Genomic DNA, 20,551 nt, shown 5'->3' with positions numbered 1-20,551 from the left:
GGATTAAACCTCTGGCCTTGAAGGCAACCAGCAACCGAGTAAAATTGCTAAGGCAAGCGGCCTGCTTCTACTAACTCTTTCCTCTCTCTTGCTTGGCAAAAAGCCACAACTTAAGTACTTGCCGTTCGCAAGACAAATTTGCATAAATAATAAATAAGTTAAAGCTTTTAATTCTGGCCGGAAGTAGAAAATAAGAAGTGATAGTAAAGATTTAAAATAAAATAAACGTTAGTAAAACTTAAGATCCTTGCAATACCAGTGGCTGAAGAGAGCTGACGAGACAGGTCTGAGGCTGTACTCCGCCTGTTTCTTTTGGCAGTAACTGCCAAATATCTGTCCTCATTTGCGTTGTAACTCTGGACTTTGGGGCGACCTGTGCTCTAACGTCTACTCACATTACCATTATCTTGGAATCGTTGCCAAAGCCTGGAGATGACACTCTGGGCAATTCCAAGTTCGTCTGATACTTCCAGTTGGGTACGCCCACATTCCAGACGGCCAATAATTTTACGACGTAAAAAATCATCCAAATGCGCCCTTTGTGTCATATTGCACTGAAATGCTTATAAAGCGCCTGCGAAGAATTTTACTACTTTGCCTGTATTCCTTATATATCACTCTCTTACACTCTCGTCATTGTGACGTACCATCGGTGTCATCTGGTTACTTCCTGAAATTTTCATATGATTCTTGAAGATGTGTGTAGTGATTTTACAGGTGATATATTTATTTTAGAGTTCGATTTCCGCGTGACTCCGAATTATCCTTAATTTATGGACATGATTGTATTTAATGCTTTAAAAATTATCTTTAGTTGTTCGTAATTTTAATTTAAAAGGACAAATAACATTACTCTCAGAAGTGATAAAGTGTTGTTATTTTGCTGTAAAGCAGGATGCTCGAAAATGCGCACGCATGGTCGATTGCCAGTATTTTATAAATAGTGAATATTGTTACGAATTTTATACATAGACAGATGATTTTAGTGCAATTTTATATGAAATAGTTTTATTTTATTCCATATAATGTCTCGTGAAAAATCTGGAGGAAGGAAGCTATACTGGAAAAAGAACAATAAAGGGACAAGTTTGTTTAGTATTGATTAAATAAATGTCTGTCTTCCTAAATTGGCGAGATATCGCCAAGCTGCAACGGTTTTGGTAACTAATTGTTGTCGCCAAACCTGGCGACCGATTTTCGATATTTCTGTTCTGTCCCTGTATCACCGTACTAGGTATTGTAAGTGAATAAATCAAATTAGTCACTGTATTGGCTGTAGTCGTAACAATTAGAGGCTCCCTTCAGCCCACCTGGACACGATTGTCCCTATTGCCCAAAAGAAGGGGCCCCGGCTGTAACCAGGGCCGGATTTAAGTTATTTGAGATATGAAGCCCTTTATACTATATGTCAGTGCCAAATATGATTTTGGGATAACTACAGGGTTTTTTGGGGCCCCGAAGAAAGCGAGGGCCCTAAGGCTATAGCTTGCGTAGATTATATATAAATCCTGCACTGGCTGTAACCGTATCTAGCCATCATTTGTTTTCCAGTAATTTCGAGTAGCAGAAAGTACTGTAAATATCTCGGCGGCCAGGTGAAACCTATATAAGGTCTTGAGAGAGCATTTGCTCCTAGTTGCTATTGTTGTGAGTTGTTAGTTTAGCGTGAGTTCGGAGTAGTGAGACTTTTTCCGGTTACCTTCCTTTTTAGATGCGCTTTGCATTGCGTTGTGTTTAACACTATTAGAAGATTGAAATGTAACTACTGTGTGATACTGTGAACACTTGTACGAGTATTTCTGTGGAACGTTCCGGAACTCTGAAGTGTTTCCTTTGTTAAAATCAATTTTATGAACCATCATAGGAATTTTGTGCGTTCATTCTATTACGAACCCGTACGCACGCAACAATGTCATAGACTGAGAATAAAACTGTTTGGCGTGACTGTGACAAAACGGTGGCTTTGTCGTATCCCATTCAGGATTAATATAATTTTGAGCTTGAATTTAAGAGACTAAAAATTAAACTAAAACTAAGATTAACTAAAGATATATAGCCGAAGCTATCAAGATTCTAATCGAGTTGGCCCCTTAACTCTATCTGACTACGAAGCTTATCAAGGGCCTGAGTACGGCCGAGCGTAATAACAGCTTTGAGAGAGAGAGTAGCCAAAAGGCAGACGCGCGCAAATCAGAAACTCTGATTCTGTCTAACTCTGCAAGTAGAAATTCGCGGTTTAAATACCCCTCCTCCTCATTAAGTATTCAAAGAGTTTCCAAGACTACGTTCTGGCCGGAAGTTGAAGTTAAGAATTTGACAGGAAAGGAACTTTAACTTAAAACTTAGTTGTTAATAAAATTAACATAATCCTTACAATTAATCATTTATTAAATTTCAAGGAGAAACGCTAATTATATTTAATTTCCTTTTTGGAAACATAATTATTATTTTAAGTTTGATTTAGTTTTATTCTTTTGAACTAATTTATGTTTGATTGGTTTGCGAAAAGGAGCGCATTAAATGCAAGCTTTTTTTATTAATTATGTCATTATCACAAAGTCGATGTTTCTCCTTGTGTCTGTAACTTCATGAAAGTAATTTATGTTACTTGAATTTGATCTTCAGGATAAACAGACATAAAATCATCAAACAGAGGTAAATAAAATTTAAACTCTGTTTTATGAAGGATAATTAAGTGTTTGTAGAATTTGAAAAGTTTTCAGAACTGGTAGTGGTTAAATTAAGAAAAGATTCCGCATATATATATCCCATAAACGTATTTATATATTGTTGCGAAATGCCTGGCTGCGGTAAGAGAGCTTCGATAAATTTGGCGATATGCCATAGACGGAGCGAGAATATTCTACAACGTATTCTTAGCTGTTTTCCTCGGGAATGATCTCGAATGTAGGTTTAAGCTATATATACCTTGTCTGTACGCGGAGAAATTAGCATGTTGAGTTCAGTAGTAGAGTTTTGAGTTCAGAGACTGGCTTGAGAGCGACCGAAACGAGTTCAGAGCTGTACTTAAGTGCTTTCCCGTGAAGCTGTCTTCACCGTTGTATCCTGAAGGCTGCGTTGCTGATTTTTCAGCGTGTTTATCGTAGTTTTTCGAAGGCTGTAAATGTGCCTTTGGAACTCTCCTGTGTAATACTGGCGAATAAATTCTGATTTGATTCTTCATCAAGTGTTATCATAAATTGCTCCAAATCCACGAACCTGTAGAATGCAACAATGTAATTTTGATAGATGACTCCCTAGACACCAGAATTCTAATCTTACAATTTTCAGTTAAGTTTTCAGAAATTTAACAATTAAGTTTAAGAACAGTTTCAATCACCTAAAAATTCGGAAATCACCTAACAATTCTCCAAGTACTTCTTCGTGTGTCAGCTGGTGGTGTTGGTGTATTTAATTATGGCAAAGCACACTAGGGCTATCTGCCTAAGGGAAGGGATGCTATCGTGGAGGACTTTCTAAGGGAAACTGGCTCGTATACACGTTACACATGGGGAAAACCACGAAAACACCCACGCAGCCAGCCCGTTCGCGGGATTCGAACCTCGGACCGAACTACCAGTGTTCAGCGACTTTACCGCTCGGCCACTGGTGGGTGTTGAGTGTCAGCTGAATAGTTCGTTCGTAAACATGAAAACGACAGCCCAGAAGAATGAAATATTTAAGTTAGGGAAAGATACGAATTTTTATTATAATCTTACAATAAACGTGTATGCATAAATACAAAGAGCCATTTCACATTGCACATAATAATTGTGTAAGTAAACTTCATGTTTTCATTTGAAACTTTTTTCCGAAGTTCTGTATTTAATTAAAGCTCTGGTTCGATGTATGAAGACTAAAAATATTATTAATGCAAGCATCAAGACAGACAGATGCAGATTTAATACAGTTAAAACTGCGAAGATGTAAATGCTCAACTTCTAACTACATCGTAAGCGGGAAATAACCTGATCTGTGGGATTGAATTGTGCGCCTTTGTGTTTTAATAAGATCACTAAAGGTACCCATTTCATGCATTCTCACAAAAGAAATTTTTCTTGGAAAACAATTACTTTGGACACAATTTTGTATCTCGTAACACTAATGATATTCTAATACTAAAGATGCAGATAAATACCTTACCTCCAATAACTAGCCTAGCCGATGCTTGAACAGAATAAGAATCTCTGTACACAAAGCATTGGTACATTCCAGAATCTTGTCTCTTCAGCTGTCTCATTTGTATCACGTAAGAAGTAGGGTAGATTACTCTGGGATTGGTAGATAGAGGTCTCATATCCTTTCTCCAAACAACTGAGCCGACAGGACTTCCTGAGATATTGCAATTAAAAGTCGCCGTTCTTCCGACGTCCATTTGCAATTCTCTTGGAGATATTGAAACGCGGAGAGGTTCTGGAAATACATATGAGATATAACCTTACATTTAAAGACATAATATAAGAAGTCGTTTGAAATGAGATATCACTTTCGGCATGAGAAGGCAATTCACAGCAGTTTCTTTATTGAAATTTGTTAAAGTAGTTAATATATTACTGTAAATTATTCTTCTTTTTATTGAGAAACCATTTATCTTTTAGCTCTTTTGCTTGTTGAAGTCAACTAAAACTCTAATATCAAATGCTAAAAACATTGGTAGAGAAATAATTTAATTTAAATCATTTTAACAATGTAAAATTTACTTCCATGTCATTCTTATATATAAATTCAACATAACTCTTGTCATAAATATGCCATATAAAATTATTCATTTTCATAATTATATGCCATATTTATGGCAACTATTTAATTAAGAACAAATAGATGCGGCAAAACTTGTTTCGGGAAAAAGAAAGAGAATAATTTTTCCCAGTCATTATTTTCAAATGCATTAAGAGGAGTATTCCAAAATGCTTCATCTTGGTATTATAAAAGCTGTTTATAAATTATATGCTATGGTAACTTTTCGAAAAATATTTAAACTCTAAACGTTTTTTGATGCTGACATCAAAATACGTAATCGTTTTAAAAAGTTTATATTAGTTTAGAAGAAAACACAATAAGATATGATAACTTAGGATCTTTTTGCAAACAGCTATATTTTTTTAATTTAGAAAACAAATGCAAAACTCCTCATGTTCTACGAAGTATTTCACGAGGCTTAAGAGCTAAGTAAATAACTCATTAAACAAGGAGATGCAATTAAACAAGGATATACAATACTCATGAAACAAGGAGATATGATAACTTAGGATCTTTTTGCAAACAGCTATATTTTTTAAATTAAGAAAATTCAAAACTTCTCATGTTCTACGAAGTATTACACGAGGCTTAAGATCTAAGTAAATAACTCATTAAACAAGGAGATACAATTCAGCAATAAAAACATAATAGCTAGGTCTCGAGAGAGCAAAGCTATTATAATTAATTATAATTATAACAATTATAATAATTGAGGTATCATAATAAAAATACTAAAATATACCATGAGTAATTAAACTATATTAATACTTCTATGAAAGAAAATAAACTAACTTGATAATAACACTATAATAATAAAAGTGAAATAATACTTAAAAGTAATACTGATACAAAAGAAAAATGATGCATCAACAATACAATGCATCAATACATAACGAAGCATACATAAACAATACGCAAAACAATACAATGGCACATAACAGTTTAAAATCCAATCATATAAATAATAATACTAAACGTTAAAAGAGCAAATAAAGTCACGCAAGACTGCACAGGCTTCGGAGCTCCTAATAAGATCATAGAAAACAGATCAGCAAATAGAGAACTGTCCTAAACTCACTTTAAATGCACTTCTGGCACTCACATGCAACCTAGAATGCAATAAAATACATCTTCCACAGCATCGATGAAAGCACAGACTCCACTAGTAGCAATACTGAAACAATACTGAAGGCAGTAAATTAAAAAATTCCCATGACCGGTCAAAATCTGAGTAAGTTTATAAATCGGTTGAAAATGCCTACATTTAAGCCGTTGAAAACTCTTGAGAAAAATCTCTTTGTCCACTCTTCGAAGAAGTAAGGTACTTAGCATTCCAACCAACCACAGTTTTCTCCCAAGCACATGCTTCGAATAAGACTTGGGAGAGACAACACTTAATACACTCAATATCGCTATAAGTCGCTTGCTTAGCCAAACGGTCAGCTCTCTCATTGCTGACAATATCCCTGAGGTCACGAACATAAGTAAAATTAATACCTTTAAAAGTATGTGCCCTCGAGTGAATTTCCACCACCAGTTTTTCAGTCGATAATGTATCATGTATTGGAGACAGAAGAAAGTGTATATGTGCAAAAAGGTATTTAAACGTCTTATTCTTATGGCAAGAGTTTTGTATCCATTTAACGGCAACGCTTAACGACTCAGAAGCTCGGCTTCAAACACAGAACATAACATCTGGTATAATATATTAAACAGCTACATTCTCCCTGCCATCTTCATAAATAGCAAATGCAAGGCAAACCTTTCCATTTAACTACTACCGTCTATGAAACAAATAATTCTAAGTTCTTGGGAAACATTATTTTCTTTAGTAACAACTGTCACAGCTTTTCTCTCTGAGGGTTGAGGTAAATTTGAAACAGAAAGCATCCCGTTCAAAAAATAGCAAGGCTTGTCATTGCAAGTCTGTCTGTTTCTAACATCCAGATCATTTACATGCACAACTATTCATGAACAAAAATAGCTTAACTGTATTTCGCTTATACTGTTACTAGCGGAAGTACCCTATGCCAGTTAAGTTAGATTGAGATTAATGTATCTAACAGAACGATACCGATGTTATCCTCTAATAACTATGCAGAAACTACGATTCATAGTCATATATTTTTCTGTGTGATGCGATATGAAACCCACAAAAAAATTTTCGATAGGAAAACAAACTAATTCTCTCTCATTATCAGCAACAGTGGCACGCAGTTATCAATGATTTTCGTTTTTTATTTAAATCAAATGGACGTAAAAGCTGAAGTTCCATCCAATTTCACGTATATTCAATTTTAGTCGATTAAATGTGGCAAACAATTAATCATAATTGATCACAAATCAATAACGCGAACAAACAAACAAAAACACGAACATATATTCTATTATATATATATATATACTATATATATATATATATTGTAAAACTTAGAAATTTTTGATTAACAAACTCTACAATTTGAAAACGAGCAGTAGTAACTCTTTTCGAAATAAAGCATTCTTATCTCCAATGCACGTGACTGCTGCCAATCGAAAAAATGAATGCGAAATTTAGTGTTTTTCAGAGTTTTGATTAATATTTCGGCTGATTAAAGCCATACAAAGTGGCTTTAATCAGCCGAATGGGGACAGTCGAAGTGGCTTCCTAGGAGTTCTTGAAATCGGGAATAATGTAGTCAATGCCTGGCAATGCTATTTTTATTTTATAGTAAAACGTAGGAATTTTTAATTAACAAACTCTGCAATTTGAAAGCGAGCAGTGGCAACGCGCCTCAAAATAAAGCAGTTTTTTATCTCCAGCGTGAGAGACTGTTGCCACTACTACGAATGAGGGCGAAAATGAGCGTTTTCAGAGTTTTTAATTAATATCTCCGATTTAGCTTTTTCTTTTCTCGAAAGCCGTGGACGGGGATCTTTCCCTGGACCTTGAAAAGAATTGTATAAATTTTGGTGACGATAGCTACAGTAGTGACTGAGTTAATCGCGAGCAAACAAACACTCAGCAATTCTTCTTTATATAGTATATAGATTACGAAAGTATCAAAATCGTTATATTTTATAAATATTTATGATATAGAAAACATTGACAATTTTCCTGTGTATACCTGAAAACTCGCACATTTTGCTGAATAATATAAAAATATAAAGGAAATAGAAGAATATATATTTGACTTTCATTTCATGCTGAGTACTTTTTGTCATGAATTACACTGCCGACATTAGACGCATGAATTAGAAATCCATTTCTATACCTTAAAGATAGAAAATTATATTTTGCTTTATTCTTTTAAAACGAAATCTGTTTAATATAGCAACACGACGTTTTTAACACATTTATCAACCCATATCTGTCTTTGAAACCAAATTACCCTTCCTCTAGTGTCATTCTTTAGAGAACATTAATTTTCAAAACTCTAATTTAATTAAATGCGATTTGTTTATATACACTTATTTTATAGAAATGTTCATTTTATACTTATACATATAGTGTTAAATTTCTTAATTAATACTATAAGATAAAAATTCTTTACATATATACACAGGCAAAACTGACTTACTTATGAAATATAAAATAATTCTGTACTAAGCCAGCAATATTCGCTGTTAAAAATACCTTTTATCATTAATTTTAACCTATTGCAATAAAATCTATCTTAACGTTTATAAAAACCTATCAGTTGAATAATTTATAAAATAAACATATTTTAATTTATAGCATTTGGATATGTTAATATAAAAGAAAAGAGATTTAAATTATAGAATGTGAATTATTTTTGTCTCAATTTGTATGCAATCACATATTGTTAAAATCTGAACTCAAAATAAAATTTAAGGTTGTTTTAACTTATTACGACAAAGTACAGATGGTCTGTTTGCCTAAGAGAAGAAATTCCTTCGTGGAGAGTTTTTATGGGAAATCGTCCTATATTCATGGCACACATGGCGATAACCACAAAAACTCTCGTGCAGTCATTCCGTTCGCAGGCACTACAAATTAAAGATCTTATTGCAGAAGGGGAATATCCTGAAAAATGACTATGCACATTTGCCTCGGGAAACATAATTAAAGATCTTACGTTTAGGGCTTTGGGGACGATTGCAAAGACGCATCAATATCACAGTGAAGCTCAAATATTTATGAAGATTTTTTTATTTGATATAGGATGCAATATAATATAGTTTAAATTATACAAATTAAATATTTATATTGTTGGGTTTTTCTTCTTGCGTACGTACGGGTTCGTGGATCTGGAGTGAATAACGGCGACACTTGCTGAAGAATGAAAACACACTTTATTAGCCAGTACAGCTCCAAAATCACGTTTACAGTCGTCGAAGAGCTACTATAAATACGCTGAAACAATCAGCGACACAGCCTTGAAGCTACCAGGCTATAATGGTGAAGACAGCTTCTTGCAAAGCACCAGAGTACAGCTCCCAATTCAGCTCGGCCGTTCTCGGAACTCTACGTACTCTCGAGACTCTCAACACTAAAAGTCGCGATGCACTTGACGATAAACTAGAGTCCAGCGATCGACTGGGTTCGGTCGTTCTCGGAGCTCAACACACGCTAAGATAAAACTCAACGATGCACTAACTCGCGATACAACTCGACGACCATATAGGCACTAGACTTCGAGACACTCAGTCATTGACTCCACTAAGCACTAACTGACTGACTATCAACGCACTCCGCGTACCAGCAGGGTTTATATAGCTCTTGGCTTACGTTCCAGAACATTCTGGGCGAATTCAGTAAGAATTCGTTCCAGAAGGTTCTGCATCCGTCTATAGCACATCGTGAATTTTGTCGCTAAATTGGCGATTTTTCTCTAAATATGGCAACCCTAGCTTCCGTTGCCATTTTCTGGCAACCCTAAACCTGCTTTGCGGGAAAGCTATCCTACCGCGTCTGGACATTTCATAACAATACTATGGCAAATCATATAAATATTGAAATTACTAATTGTGACATATACTGTTTTTAAATCTCTCATTTATTAAGATAGTAGAGACTAATTAAATATGAATGGTAATTAAAGATCTTATGCTTTAGAGTGAGGGCAAAACTCTGAGAAATCGCTATTTGCAAAGCCGCCTGGTAGATAAATTAAAATGCTTTTTATTCTCCTGCAATGGAAACACTTATCAAAGTGGATGAATTATAAATGTATGTTGGCGTAATGTAACGTAACGTAACGGACCAGCAACTTTTAAAATTTCTTTAAAACATTTTGAAGTATAAAATCTTCTTTCATTCTTTTTCCAAACGCTTATTACCGAACAAAGCTTTATTCAATGAAGACTGTCATCTTTTACACGCCGATCATCAGCGCCTTTGCGTGATGCTTCATGCAGAACAACTAAAAAGAAGGAATTAAAAATGAAGGAGATGGATCGTGTTAGAGTTTTCTGAAACAGCTTCTTTCATTAAGGTTAAATTTGCGAGGAAAAAAGGCGGTTGAGCACGACCATTTATTTCACATTCTCTGCAAATAAAATAAACAAGCGGTTTTCAGCAGAAGAAAAAAGAATATTTTAACAAATTGCATCTTAAATCGTTCTGTAGTTTCACCACTTCTTTCAATAACCGGCGAAAGATTTTGTTTTCACCATTTCAGTGATCTAGTTGAGAACTTCTTCATTATTTTCGAAGCTATGCATTATAATCAGACAAAAATAAACCTGATAGAACCGTCGGATCTTTTTAAAATTAAAATAACCGAGTGGCCCAGTTACAATAACACATATCGTGTTTTACAATGAAGTGATAAGCTTCTGAAATCAGTTTGTTAGAATCTTAATCATGTGTGAAATAAAAGAAACAAATATAACAAAAGTTAACAAGAGTTAACAAATATAACAAGCGTTTGAATAACTTCAATTCCTGGAAATATGGATTGTATTCATATTACGAGGCGTCCCTGTAGTCGCCGGGATATTAACACATGTCGAACTTTAAGTATTATTACTACTGACATTCTAAATTGTGTTTGGAATGATATAAGTGGAAATTATGTATGTGAGGCGTTTATATTTAATCAACGAAATTTTAAGGACAGAAAATTTCTTAGCTTTAGAATACTAACACATAAGAGAAAATCACGTTGGCAATAAACCTGGGTAAATATTTAAGATGCAAAACATTTATTCATATAAATATATAAGTTGAAAATTGTGTACAAACATAAATTTATTTCGAAGCAGGAGACAAGAAAAATGAGCAATGCCCTCGCCGAGACTCGAACCACGGACCTCTAGAATACGCGGCGACTGTGCTAACCATTACACCACGAAGGCCTGCTAAGAAAGTGGGTGAAATACCTTATATACTCCACCTTTTAAAGGGCGAGTGAAGATTAGGGGACCCAATCGCCAATTCCTGGTTGCGGAGAATCATCATCCATTAAAATGTTTAGTTCGGGTGACATTGTAGAGATCACTAGGTTATTTCGAAGCAGGAGACATGAAAAATGAGCAATGCCCTCGCACTCAAACCACGATTCTCCCAAATACGCGCCGAGCGTGCTGATCGTTACACCACGAAGGCATGCTAAAAAGGCGGGATAGATACCTTATAACTGTAAGTAGAAAAACGCGTTTACTGTCAATAAAAAATATCTGCATTATTCATAGAGCATTTGTAATTGATTAACGACGTACAATAAAATTGTACTCATGCACATCTCACTCTAGGGAGCACTAGACTTGCATTCGAATCTGGGCTGGCCTCATGGGCGATTTCGTGGTTTTCCCCATGTATAATGTGTGTACAAGCCAGTTTCTCTTAGAAAGTACTCCACGAAGGTATCCCTTCCCTTAGGCAGACACCCTTAGTGTAATTTGACATAATGAACTAAAGCAAAACCTAAATAGCACTTATCCCGATTCTTTGCAAACAAGGATGTTTTCTTTCGAACAGTGGCTTTAAAATGCTGTCATTATTTTTCGTGTAATAAGTACAAGAAACAAGGTTTAACATATGTAATATTTCACATAAGGAAAACAAAAGATAATTTGATTTTTCTCATTTCCACAAGGTCATCGAAATGTCGTGAATATCACAATAAGCAAGTAAAGTCTTTTGGTTTAATGCAGAAAATACAAGACGTACAATATTTAATACTAATGTTCACTGCCTTATTGCATACAAATGCTACATCAAACAACGCCTAGCATGTGCTCAAAATGGCAGCTCTGTTCTCTAATGCATACCCGTGCTCATTTCAGCACGTTTAAGACCACTTTTTGGAGAATCTACAGGGAATTTTACGAGGGCTTCGTCTAAAAATGCGCGTACAGTCACTATATGTTAACAAGGAAAATGCAGATATAAAATAAATTCGACTAAACAAAGCCCAGACTTTAATATTTAAGTTAATGAACCTAGTTTGAAGGGTTTTTTTTTTTTTTTTTTTTCAAAATGTTCGTTATGTTTCGGATACTTTTAGATTTTTTATTGGACTGCACTCATACTTGAATACAATCACAAAAAAGGGATAAAAAATTCATTATTTTGTCAAACTTATACAAAAAATGGAAACTTTTCGATTGAAACCAACAAAAACATCAGCCATCATTAATAAGAAAGTATTGATGATAAAAACATATTTTTGATTTTATGTTATATATACTAATCATAGGCTCATAGTGAAGCATGAGAATTCGAAAATATTGATTGACTAGTAATATATGGGCAAACGATGTTAGTTAACGCTCAAAAAGTAAAAACACTGTATGCACTATAGAAGGAAAAATGATATAATGCTAATTTTGTAACTTTTACTTTACATCATGCATAATCATGCACAAATTCTGTGTGCAAAATATCAAGAGATTCTGTAAGGAACTTTTGGAATTATCTTGGTAGCTGTGAATATAAATCATAAAAAAAAACAAAATAAACAATTGTACAATAGCACTGCAAGTGGAGAAAAATACTAAAAACAAATAAATAAAAATCTAAAAGCTTTCAGATTTTGCATTACTCCCAAAAGGGCTTTTCTTAACGTTTTGTGTGTTACCTTTATTTATTAAATATCATGTTCTTTGCACTTAAACCAGAAAATTCAATTCAAAAGCAATATCGCAAAACAATTTTAAAATGAACATAACTTTAGAATTTTCGACACACAGCCTCGTGCACTGGAGATAAAAATGATTTTTTCCCGTACAGTGCTGCCATTGCTCGCTTTTAAATCGTTGAGTTTGTGAATCCAAAATTCGTCAAAGTATTACAAAATATGAAATAGATAATAAATATGAAATAGATAATAAATATGAAATAAATAATAAAACAAATTCCAAATTCAGGTTCCAGATGCTCCTATTTGGGTGGAAACGTACGTTATTCAAAATTGGATGACTCTAGGAACCGTTGCATTATCACAATAGCAAGAAACGTACATACATTTATACAGATTCTTCATTATATAATTTATTTAAGTATAATACAGGGCTCTAATATTTGATGGCAACAATTTGAAAAGTGAACTGACATTTATAGTAAACCAAAGCAAAATACCAAAACGAAATTAACAGACCTTCAGGCCTCACGTCCTTTGGGTTAAAAAATGAAATCTGAAACCTTTCAGATTTTATCTTACGTTTAAACAGGCCTTTATTTGATTTACAGATACATACTCGTTACGAGAGCATCTGAGCTAACGCCTCAATGGGCTAAAAATATTTAAAAACAGTATACCTTTAGAGTTTCTAATAGACAATCTCGCGCGTTGGAGATTAAAATATTTTATTCCCTATACTGTTGCCACAGCTCGCTTTGAAACTGTTGAGTTTTTTTTTTCAGAAATTCGCTAAAGTTTTACAGGATATGAAATACATAAGAAAAAAAATTTAAAATTCGGGCTCCCAGATGCCCATGCTTGGATGAAGAGGGCTATGTTTTTCAAAATTTGATGACTCTATGTACCGTCATTTTTTCACAATGCGAGAAACACTATGCAATCATGTAGAATCTTTATTATTAATTTCTTTAAATATAATACAGGGCGATAATAATTGGTGGCAACAATCTGAAAAGTGATTCAGCCGTTTATAATGATTCAACGCCTAATCCCGTTTCCAAACTAAAAGCCCCTTTTAGCTAATAATAAAATATCGCATTTAAAATTTTCAGATGGCATATATATATACACAACTATTCACATTCTCAAAAGAAAATGACAAAATATATTATAAAAATACTTGGAATGATTCTTCAAAGATATTTAAAATGCTTAAAAATCTTTTAAATAAAAAATATGACAAAGAGAGTGAAGACTGCATCTTAAATTTGCCCTTTAATCCTTGACTTCCGGTATAAAAGACAATAACTTCCGGATTGCTTTCTGTCTGGGAAACTGGTATATTTCCACTTATAATCAACATATTAAGAAAAGTTCTTTCTGATAGCTAAGAATCTGATCTTTAAAAATGTTAAAATACGTAAATAAAACGCATTCTCTAAAACAAAAACTATGAATAAATTACAGTTGCTGGATAATATGGACGGATGCAATGTTAAAAATGAGCAAGGCGGAAATGTTGCTCCTTCTTGTAAATTTCAGTTGTTAATTTAAGTGGAATGACATTTAAATTTCTTCAAATTATTTTTTAATAAAATTAATAAAGTGCATTTACGTTAAGTTACATTTGTTGCTACGCATAAATATATCATGTGCTAATCTTTTTTTACGTAATTTTACATCCTTTTATATGTAATTCTACGTGACAGAAATGTCAATATTTTATCCTTCCATTTGTATTTTCTCTTGCGCTGCTAGAAATTCCGCACGATGTTCAACAAATATTCTAGAGTTGTCTTCTTAGACGTAACCTGGAAGATAAGGCAGACACTGGAATATTTCGTATTCCGTTTCATACTGCTTTGGAGTGCTGTCACACGTCATTTCATGATTAGTGAGAAATTTTATATTTTGTTCAGTCCACATTTTAGAAAGTCAGAATAAATTAGTGTCAGAAAGCAGAGGAACAGACAATGCCAGAAGAAGAATGGGCGACATTTTTATTGAAGTAAACAATAAGAAAGCACTGAGGAAATATTTTGAATATTTGGAAACTCTCAGTACATTCGCAATGTTAGAATTGTTTCGAAATAAAACTGGGAAAATAATATTTTACGGGATTCTTCCTCTGTTTTCTCTAAATACCAGATTCCTTTTATGGCCTCCGTTTCCAAAATAATAATTTTATAACTATTTATTTCGTTTTTAGTATATATCTACATATTATGCATATCCTAACGCGTATCATCCAAACGATCACTGTGCGATCACGCATTTACATTACAAGGTATTTCTGCCGCCTTTTTAGCAGGCCTTCGTGGTGTAATGGTCAGCAAGCTCGGCGCGTATTTGAGAGGTCCGTGGTTCGAGATCCGGTGAGGGCATTGCTCATTTTGATATTTCTCCTGCTTTCAAAAATTACCCGATGTCTCTACAGTAGCTCCCGAACTAAAACGGTTATGGATGATGATTCTCCCCCACCAGCATTTGGCGATTGGATCCCCTAATTCTCAGTCGCCCTTTAAAAGGGAGAGTATATAAGGTATTTTTCCAGCCTTCTTAGCATGCCTTCGTAGTGTAATGGTCAGCACACTCGGCGCGTATTCGAGAGTTCTGTGGTTCGAGTCCCGGCGAGCGCATTGCTCATTTTTCATCTCTCCTGCTTTCAAAAGAAAACTAATATCTCTAAATACATAATTTACTGCAACTCCTCAATTTTTTTTTCCAGTCCGAAATCACCGCTGTTTATTTCTAATTGACACATGCTTCCACTTAACAGACTGTACCCAAAAACTCGGGAAGCTTATATTGTAAAAGATATTTTACGTATGTTGCTTTGATGGCAAGTTTCTCAAGTCAGCAGAATTACAGACTGTTAGTTATTATTAGACTGCTGTTATGCAGAATTGCAGACTATAAGAATTTCTTACAGGTTTACAGGGTTACAGGTCTGTAGAGTTTATAGAATCAGGTAATAATCTGCGGCGTACAATTAATTTAGTTTTTGAAGAGTGCGAATGTTCGTTGCTTCTCAAATTGTTTCAAATGATTGAATAAAAATCTGAATTTTTCTCTTTTGCAAGTTTGTTGATAACTGCATAAAATTATCCGCAACCTTAGACATCGTGAAGAATTTTGCGACTGCAAGCTTAACACACTTTATATCTTGTAGCTCCTGCATATGGGAATTCTAGTCCAGTGCAGAAAGACTCCTTGAAGTAAATCATATCTACTAGCATCTCAAATTAATTTATTTAATTTAGTGAGACTAAGAAACCATGCTGAAAAACTGATACTTCAAATTTAACAACAAAATGCCATTTCATGACAATCAGTCATTTTGTGGCGTCAAAACAATACTGGCATACCTGAAGTCGGTCCGTTTCATTACTTCGAGTTAAATTTACAAATGATACGTTGAGGTATTTATTAGAAAATGTCTTTATTTTGAATTTAAAAATATGGATACTTTTAAATAAAGCATATGCCTTTATCCGACCTGACTAATTTCCAAATGTTATAGGAATGTCTTAAAAGTCTATGCAATCAAACTTAATGAATATAGCTGTATTCATAGTGCTAGCACCATTTTATGAAAATTATCATGTATATTATTCTTTTTCGAAACTTATGAAGATCTCTATGAATTTATGCAATTATATTCAAAATAATTCATAAGAATATTCTTAGCGAGCCTTTGAGGTCTGCACGCTTAGCGCGTAATTGAGAGGTCCGCGGTTCGATTCTTGACGAAAGCGTTGCATATTTTTCATCTTGCCTGTTTCCAAAAAATACATAATATCTCTAGAGTGACGCCCAGGGTGAGGCCCATCATCCTCTAGCGTGGCGCCCCATCATCCAAGGGTGTTGGATGATGATTGTCCTCACCCAGGATTTGGCATTTGGGTCCTCTAATCCCCAGTTACCCTTTAAAAGGGAAAGTATGTATGGTATTTCCCCCGCCTTCTTAACATGCCTTCGTGGTGTAGTGATCTGCACGCTCAGCGCGTAATTGAGAAGTCCGCGGTTCGATTCCCGGCGAAAGACGTTGCTAATTTTTCATCTTGCCTGCTTCTAAATATACCTAATGTCTCTATACGTTTAATGGTATATATGTACTGCAAAAAATTTTACATAACTTTGAGGAATGCTTTTGCTTAAAAAGCATTGCTCTACATCGTGTTTATAATTGTAGAATGTAAAACATAGACAGTTTCAAGTACTAATGTGTTCAAGCGAAGAAGACTTGCTCATAAAGACTCTATTGCAGAACCGCCAAACTGTGTTATGCATCTCTGCGACCACGGTTATGGACTATATACAGTCTAAGATTACAGGCATCCTCTTTCTTATTTTTTAATAGCCAAAAGGGGCGTTTTCCCAGAAGGACTATTAGTATAGAAACAGCATTTTCCGTCGAATGATTAAAAGCGATGAATCACTTTTCAAATTGTTTCCACCAAGCATTATCGCCTTGTATTATATTTAAAGAAATTAAACAATGAAGAATCTGCATGAATATACGTATGTTTCTCGCATTGTGAAAAAAGAACGGTACCTAAAGCTATCAAATTCTGAATAACGTAGTCCTCTATCCGAATATGAGCCGTTGGAAGCCCGAATTATGAATTTAAATTTGTTTTGTTATCTATTTCATATTTTGTAAAATTTTAACGAATGTTTGAGTAAAACCTCAACGATTTCAAAGGTATCAGTGGCAACACTTTATGGAGAAAACATTTTTATCTCCAGCGAGCGAGACTGTCTATCCTAAATTCTAAAGATATGCTCCTTTTAAATATTTTTAGTCCAAAGAGGCCTTAGCCAAAATGCTCTTGAAATGTGAATGTGTGCGTAAATGAAAAAAAAAAAAAAAAAAAAAAAAAAAAAAACCCCGTTTGGCGTAATATAAACAAATGCTTTCAGACTTTTTTAAAATTATTATTTCTGTAACACAGACAATTAATTTCTTTTATTTTATTTAATAAATTTATGTGTGTTGTGTTTGTACGTATGTATTAAGAATAAATTTCATGACTTCATTATACATGAAAAAGTATTCAACTAACTGTAGAGAAAAAAATAGAAAAGGGGGATTCTTTTCAGCAAAATAAATCAGTTTAGGGCAATAGAATAATTATTAAGAAATGAAGCGATTTTATATGTAAACAGATATTTATGACATGCCTCTGGATTTATATTTTCCGTGTCACACGTATCAATTTATTATTGATACCTTCCCTGCAAGAAAGAGAACAAAATATAAAACAAAAATTCTCCATCGGATGGAAAATTCTCTCATACTAAGACTAAAAGCAGTATGTTCTTTCCTCTTTAGGTAAACATGGGTAAAGCTCAGCAAAACGAATCGCAGCAGAATATTTTTCCGCCCCTAAGGACTATAGGAAACTCTGATTTACTCACTAGCTAGTCTATGCTCTTTGATCTTGTTTAGCGAATCTTTGCTTTTACTTATTTGTTACTCGCAAGCTTTTGGTATAACCTTAGATCTGATAAATGGAATTTAAAAACTTTCGTTTTCGTGCATTCTCTTCAACTGTTTCGTGTATTCGAACCCCTAGAAAGTAAATGTAAAGAACATCTTTTTCCCACAGCTGAAGAATAAAACTCCTATAAGATTTTTAGTACATTTCGTTGGGACGCGTTTTATGATATAAATAAAAGACTCTGCTTTTTATAAGGTAAAGCAGTATTCGGTAGTTTCTGAATTACACTGAATTAAATTATCATGCATTAAAGCAAGGATCTTTTCCTTCGTTACTGCTGATAATGTAAGTTGAAGTAATATTTACTACCATGCGTAAAGATAGGAATAATTATTCATGCGTTTTTTATTTATTTTGAGATAGGTGTAAAGGTTAATATTATCCCCACTTGAGCCAGATGATGGGTAAAGAATTCAAATATAAAAGTAAATACGAATAAAGTTGATTTAATTAAATAAATATTTTGTATCCACCGAAATATACTTTATTACACTAATCTGAAAATTTAGACTTCTTAGAGTTAATCGCACCATATTTAGATTAATGTGATTCATTTTATATTCCATACGCAATTATTTAAGAGCAGAAGAACGTAAATGAGAAATCGGCTAGGTTTTTCAGAAATTAAATTCAGCACAGTGTTTGAGATCTTAATAATAGTAGTTCAGATTTACTAAGAAGCTAATCTAAAAGACGCATTCAGTATTTAAAATTATCTTTGATAAAAGCTTACTCTCATGCAAACGAAAAATATAAGAGCTAACCCTAACTTGTCTTAGACCATGTGCATATACCACATGTTACATAAATGAAACGTAAGTTGTTTTGTGAGTTACCCTGCTGCATCATTTATGTATAAAGAAACTGAACGTTCTTTATTGATCGTTAGTTTTTTTGTTTAGTTTATTATAGCAAATACACTATGGCTATCTGCCTAACGGAAGGCGTGCCTTTGTGCAGGACTTTCTAAGGGACAGCATACACGTTACACATGGGGCAAACTACGAAAATGATCATGCAGATAGCTTGTTCTAGAATCGAAAACAAGGCTCACCTGCCTGTATTCAGCGATTTTACCGCTCATCTGCTGGTGGGTCCTTTATAGATCGGATGCTTATAATACATCGGCTTTGAATTTTACGAATCTTAAAGAATATTAACATGTAGTACCATTATATTGTTGTTGTGACTTCTGTTCTTGTTGTTGTTCCCCATCCGGGGGTTGATTCAGGAGAATTCCTGGGAAGTACTGGTTAGGATCTGTACCTAGGCAGTCTCAACCACGGGAGTATATTATTAGTCTTCACAGGACTAGAACCTGGGTATTATACTTAGGTTGGTTCAGGCTTGGCAGGGACCATGTTGGTTCTGTCGTGTTTGTTCCGTTGGCTATGTTGTCGATATTTGGTCACATTCTTCTGGCCTTCTCGATGGGGGTTTGGCCGTAAGAGTCCCAGTGACGGGGACTGACGGAGTAAGGCAAGGCACCTAGTTGAATTCTTCGATGCTAAGGGAGTGGTGCCCCGAAGCAAAGGTGATCAAGCAGTGCATTTAGACTTAGAGCAATATTTCCGTACTTGCTGAGGCTACGAATAAACCCGGGCAGGGACTGTGGGGTCTGCGCCCCCACTGAGGGGTCTCCAAGGTCCGGAATATCCAACTTCGAAAGGTACGCACCAGGACGAGGGTTTTGGCTTTGGCGCTCTGTTGTTTTTGTGACTAATCTCACTTGTTTGACATCATCAAAAGAAGCCAACGAATTTTATCGAGGCAAGAAGTACAAGATTACGTTTGTCACTGCCAAGAGCCTTTGGCACCATATTGGTGTCAGTACGATTTTACCCATTTTCACCTTATATTCACAGAGAGCACCCCTAGAGAATGTGTTCGAGGGCTTCCCACCCCTCGTCCTCTACCACCAAACCACGAGATGACATTCGGGTCGCCATATATTTAGAGTGCCCCCATACCACAAAGTCACTAAACATTTACAAACATCCATATCTTCTCCGGAATGCAAAACCGGGCTCTTTGGTACGTTAGCCAGAGTCATTAACCGCTATTCCGTTGAGTGGCACGATAATTTTGCTTTTGCATTATGCATTTTATTCGTACTATTAGAATAAATATGATCTTAAATATATATCATTAAAACAGCACATAATCATTCACTTTACTATATCTAGTAAACTTAGTAATCAGTAAATTTTAGTATTTTTATATGTTGAAATTAATTGTAGAATTTTTAAAAGAAACGTTTTTCAAATTTTCAAA

The 20,551-nt window shown here is 34.5% G+C and overlaps 1 protein-coding gene across 2 annotated transcripts in view; it reads right to left on the bottom strand.

Moving 5' to 3' along the window:
- The window catches only part of LOC118197677 (cell adhesion molecule Dscam1-like), a 952,054-nt gene that overhangs the window by 511,932 nt on the left and 419,571 nt on the right, over positions 1–20,551 (bottom strand). For both annotated transcript variants that reach the window (XR_015042957.1, XM_085823340.1), the window contains exon 6: positions 4,144–4,413. Coding sequence is in view for 1 of the 2 variants with exons in the window: in XM_085823340.1 (XP_085679466.1) it covers positions 4,144–4,413 (270 nt within the window). In the remaining variant the exon portion in view is untranslated. The remainder of the gene's footprint in view (positions 1–4,143; positions 4,414–20,551) is intronic.

This window comes from Stegodyphus dumicola, chromosome 9, assembly GCF_044657685.1.
Source record: "Stegodyphus dumicola isolate Sdum_Otavi_A_Nest chromosome 9, ASM4465768v1".
NCBI classification, from domain to species: Eukaryota; Metazoa; Arthropoda; class Arachnida; order Araneae; family Eresidae; genus Stegodyphus; species Stegodyphus dumicola.
This window is presented reverse-complemented; position numbering and strand designations above follow the sequence as displayed.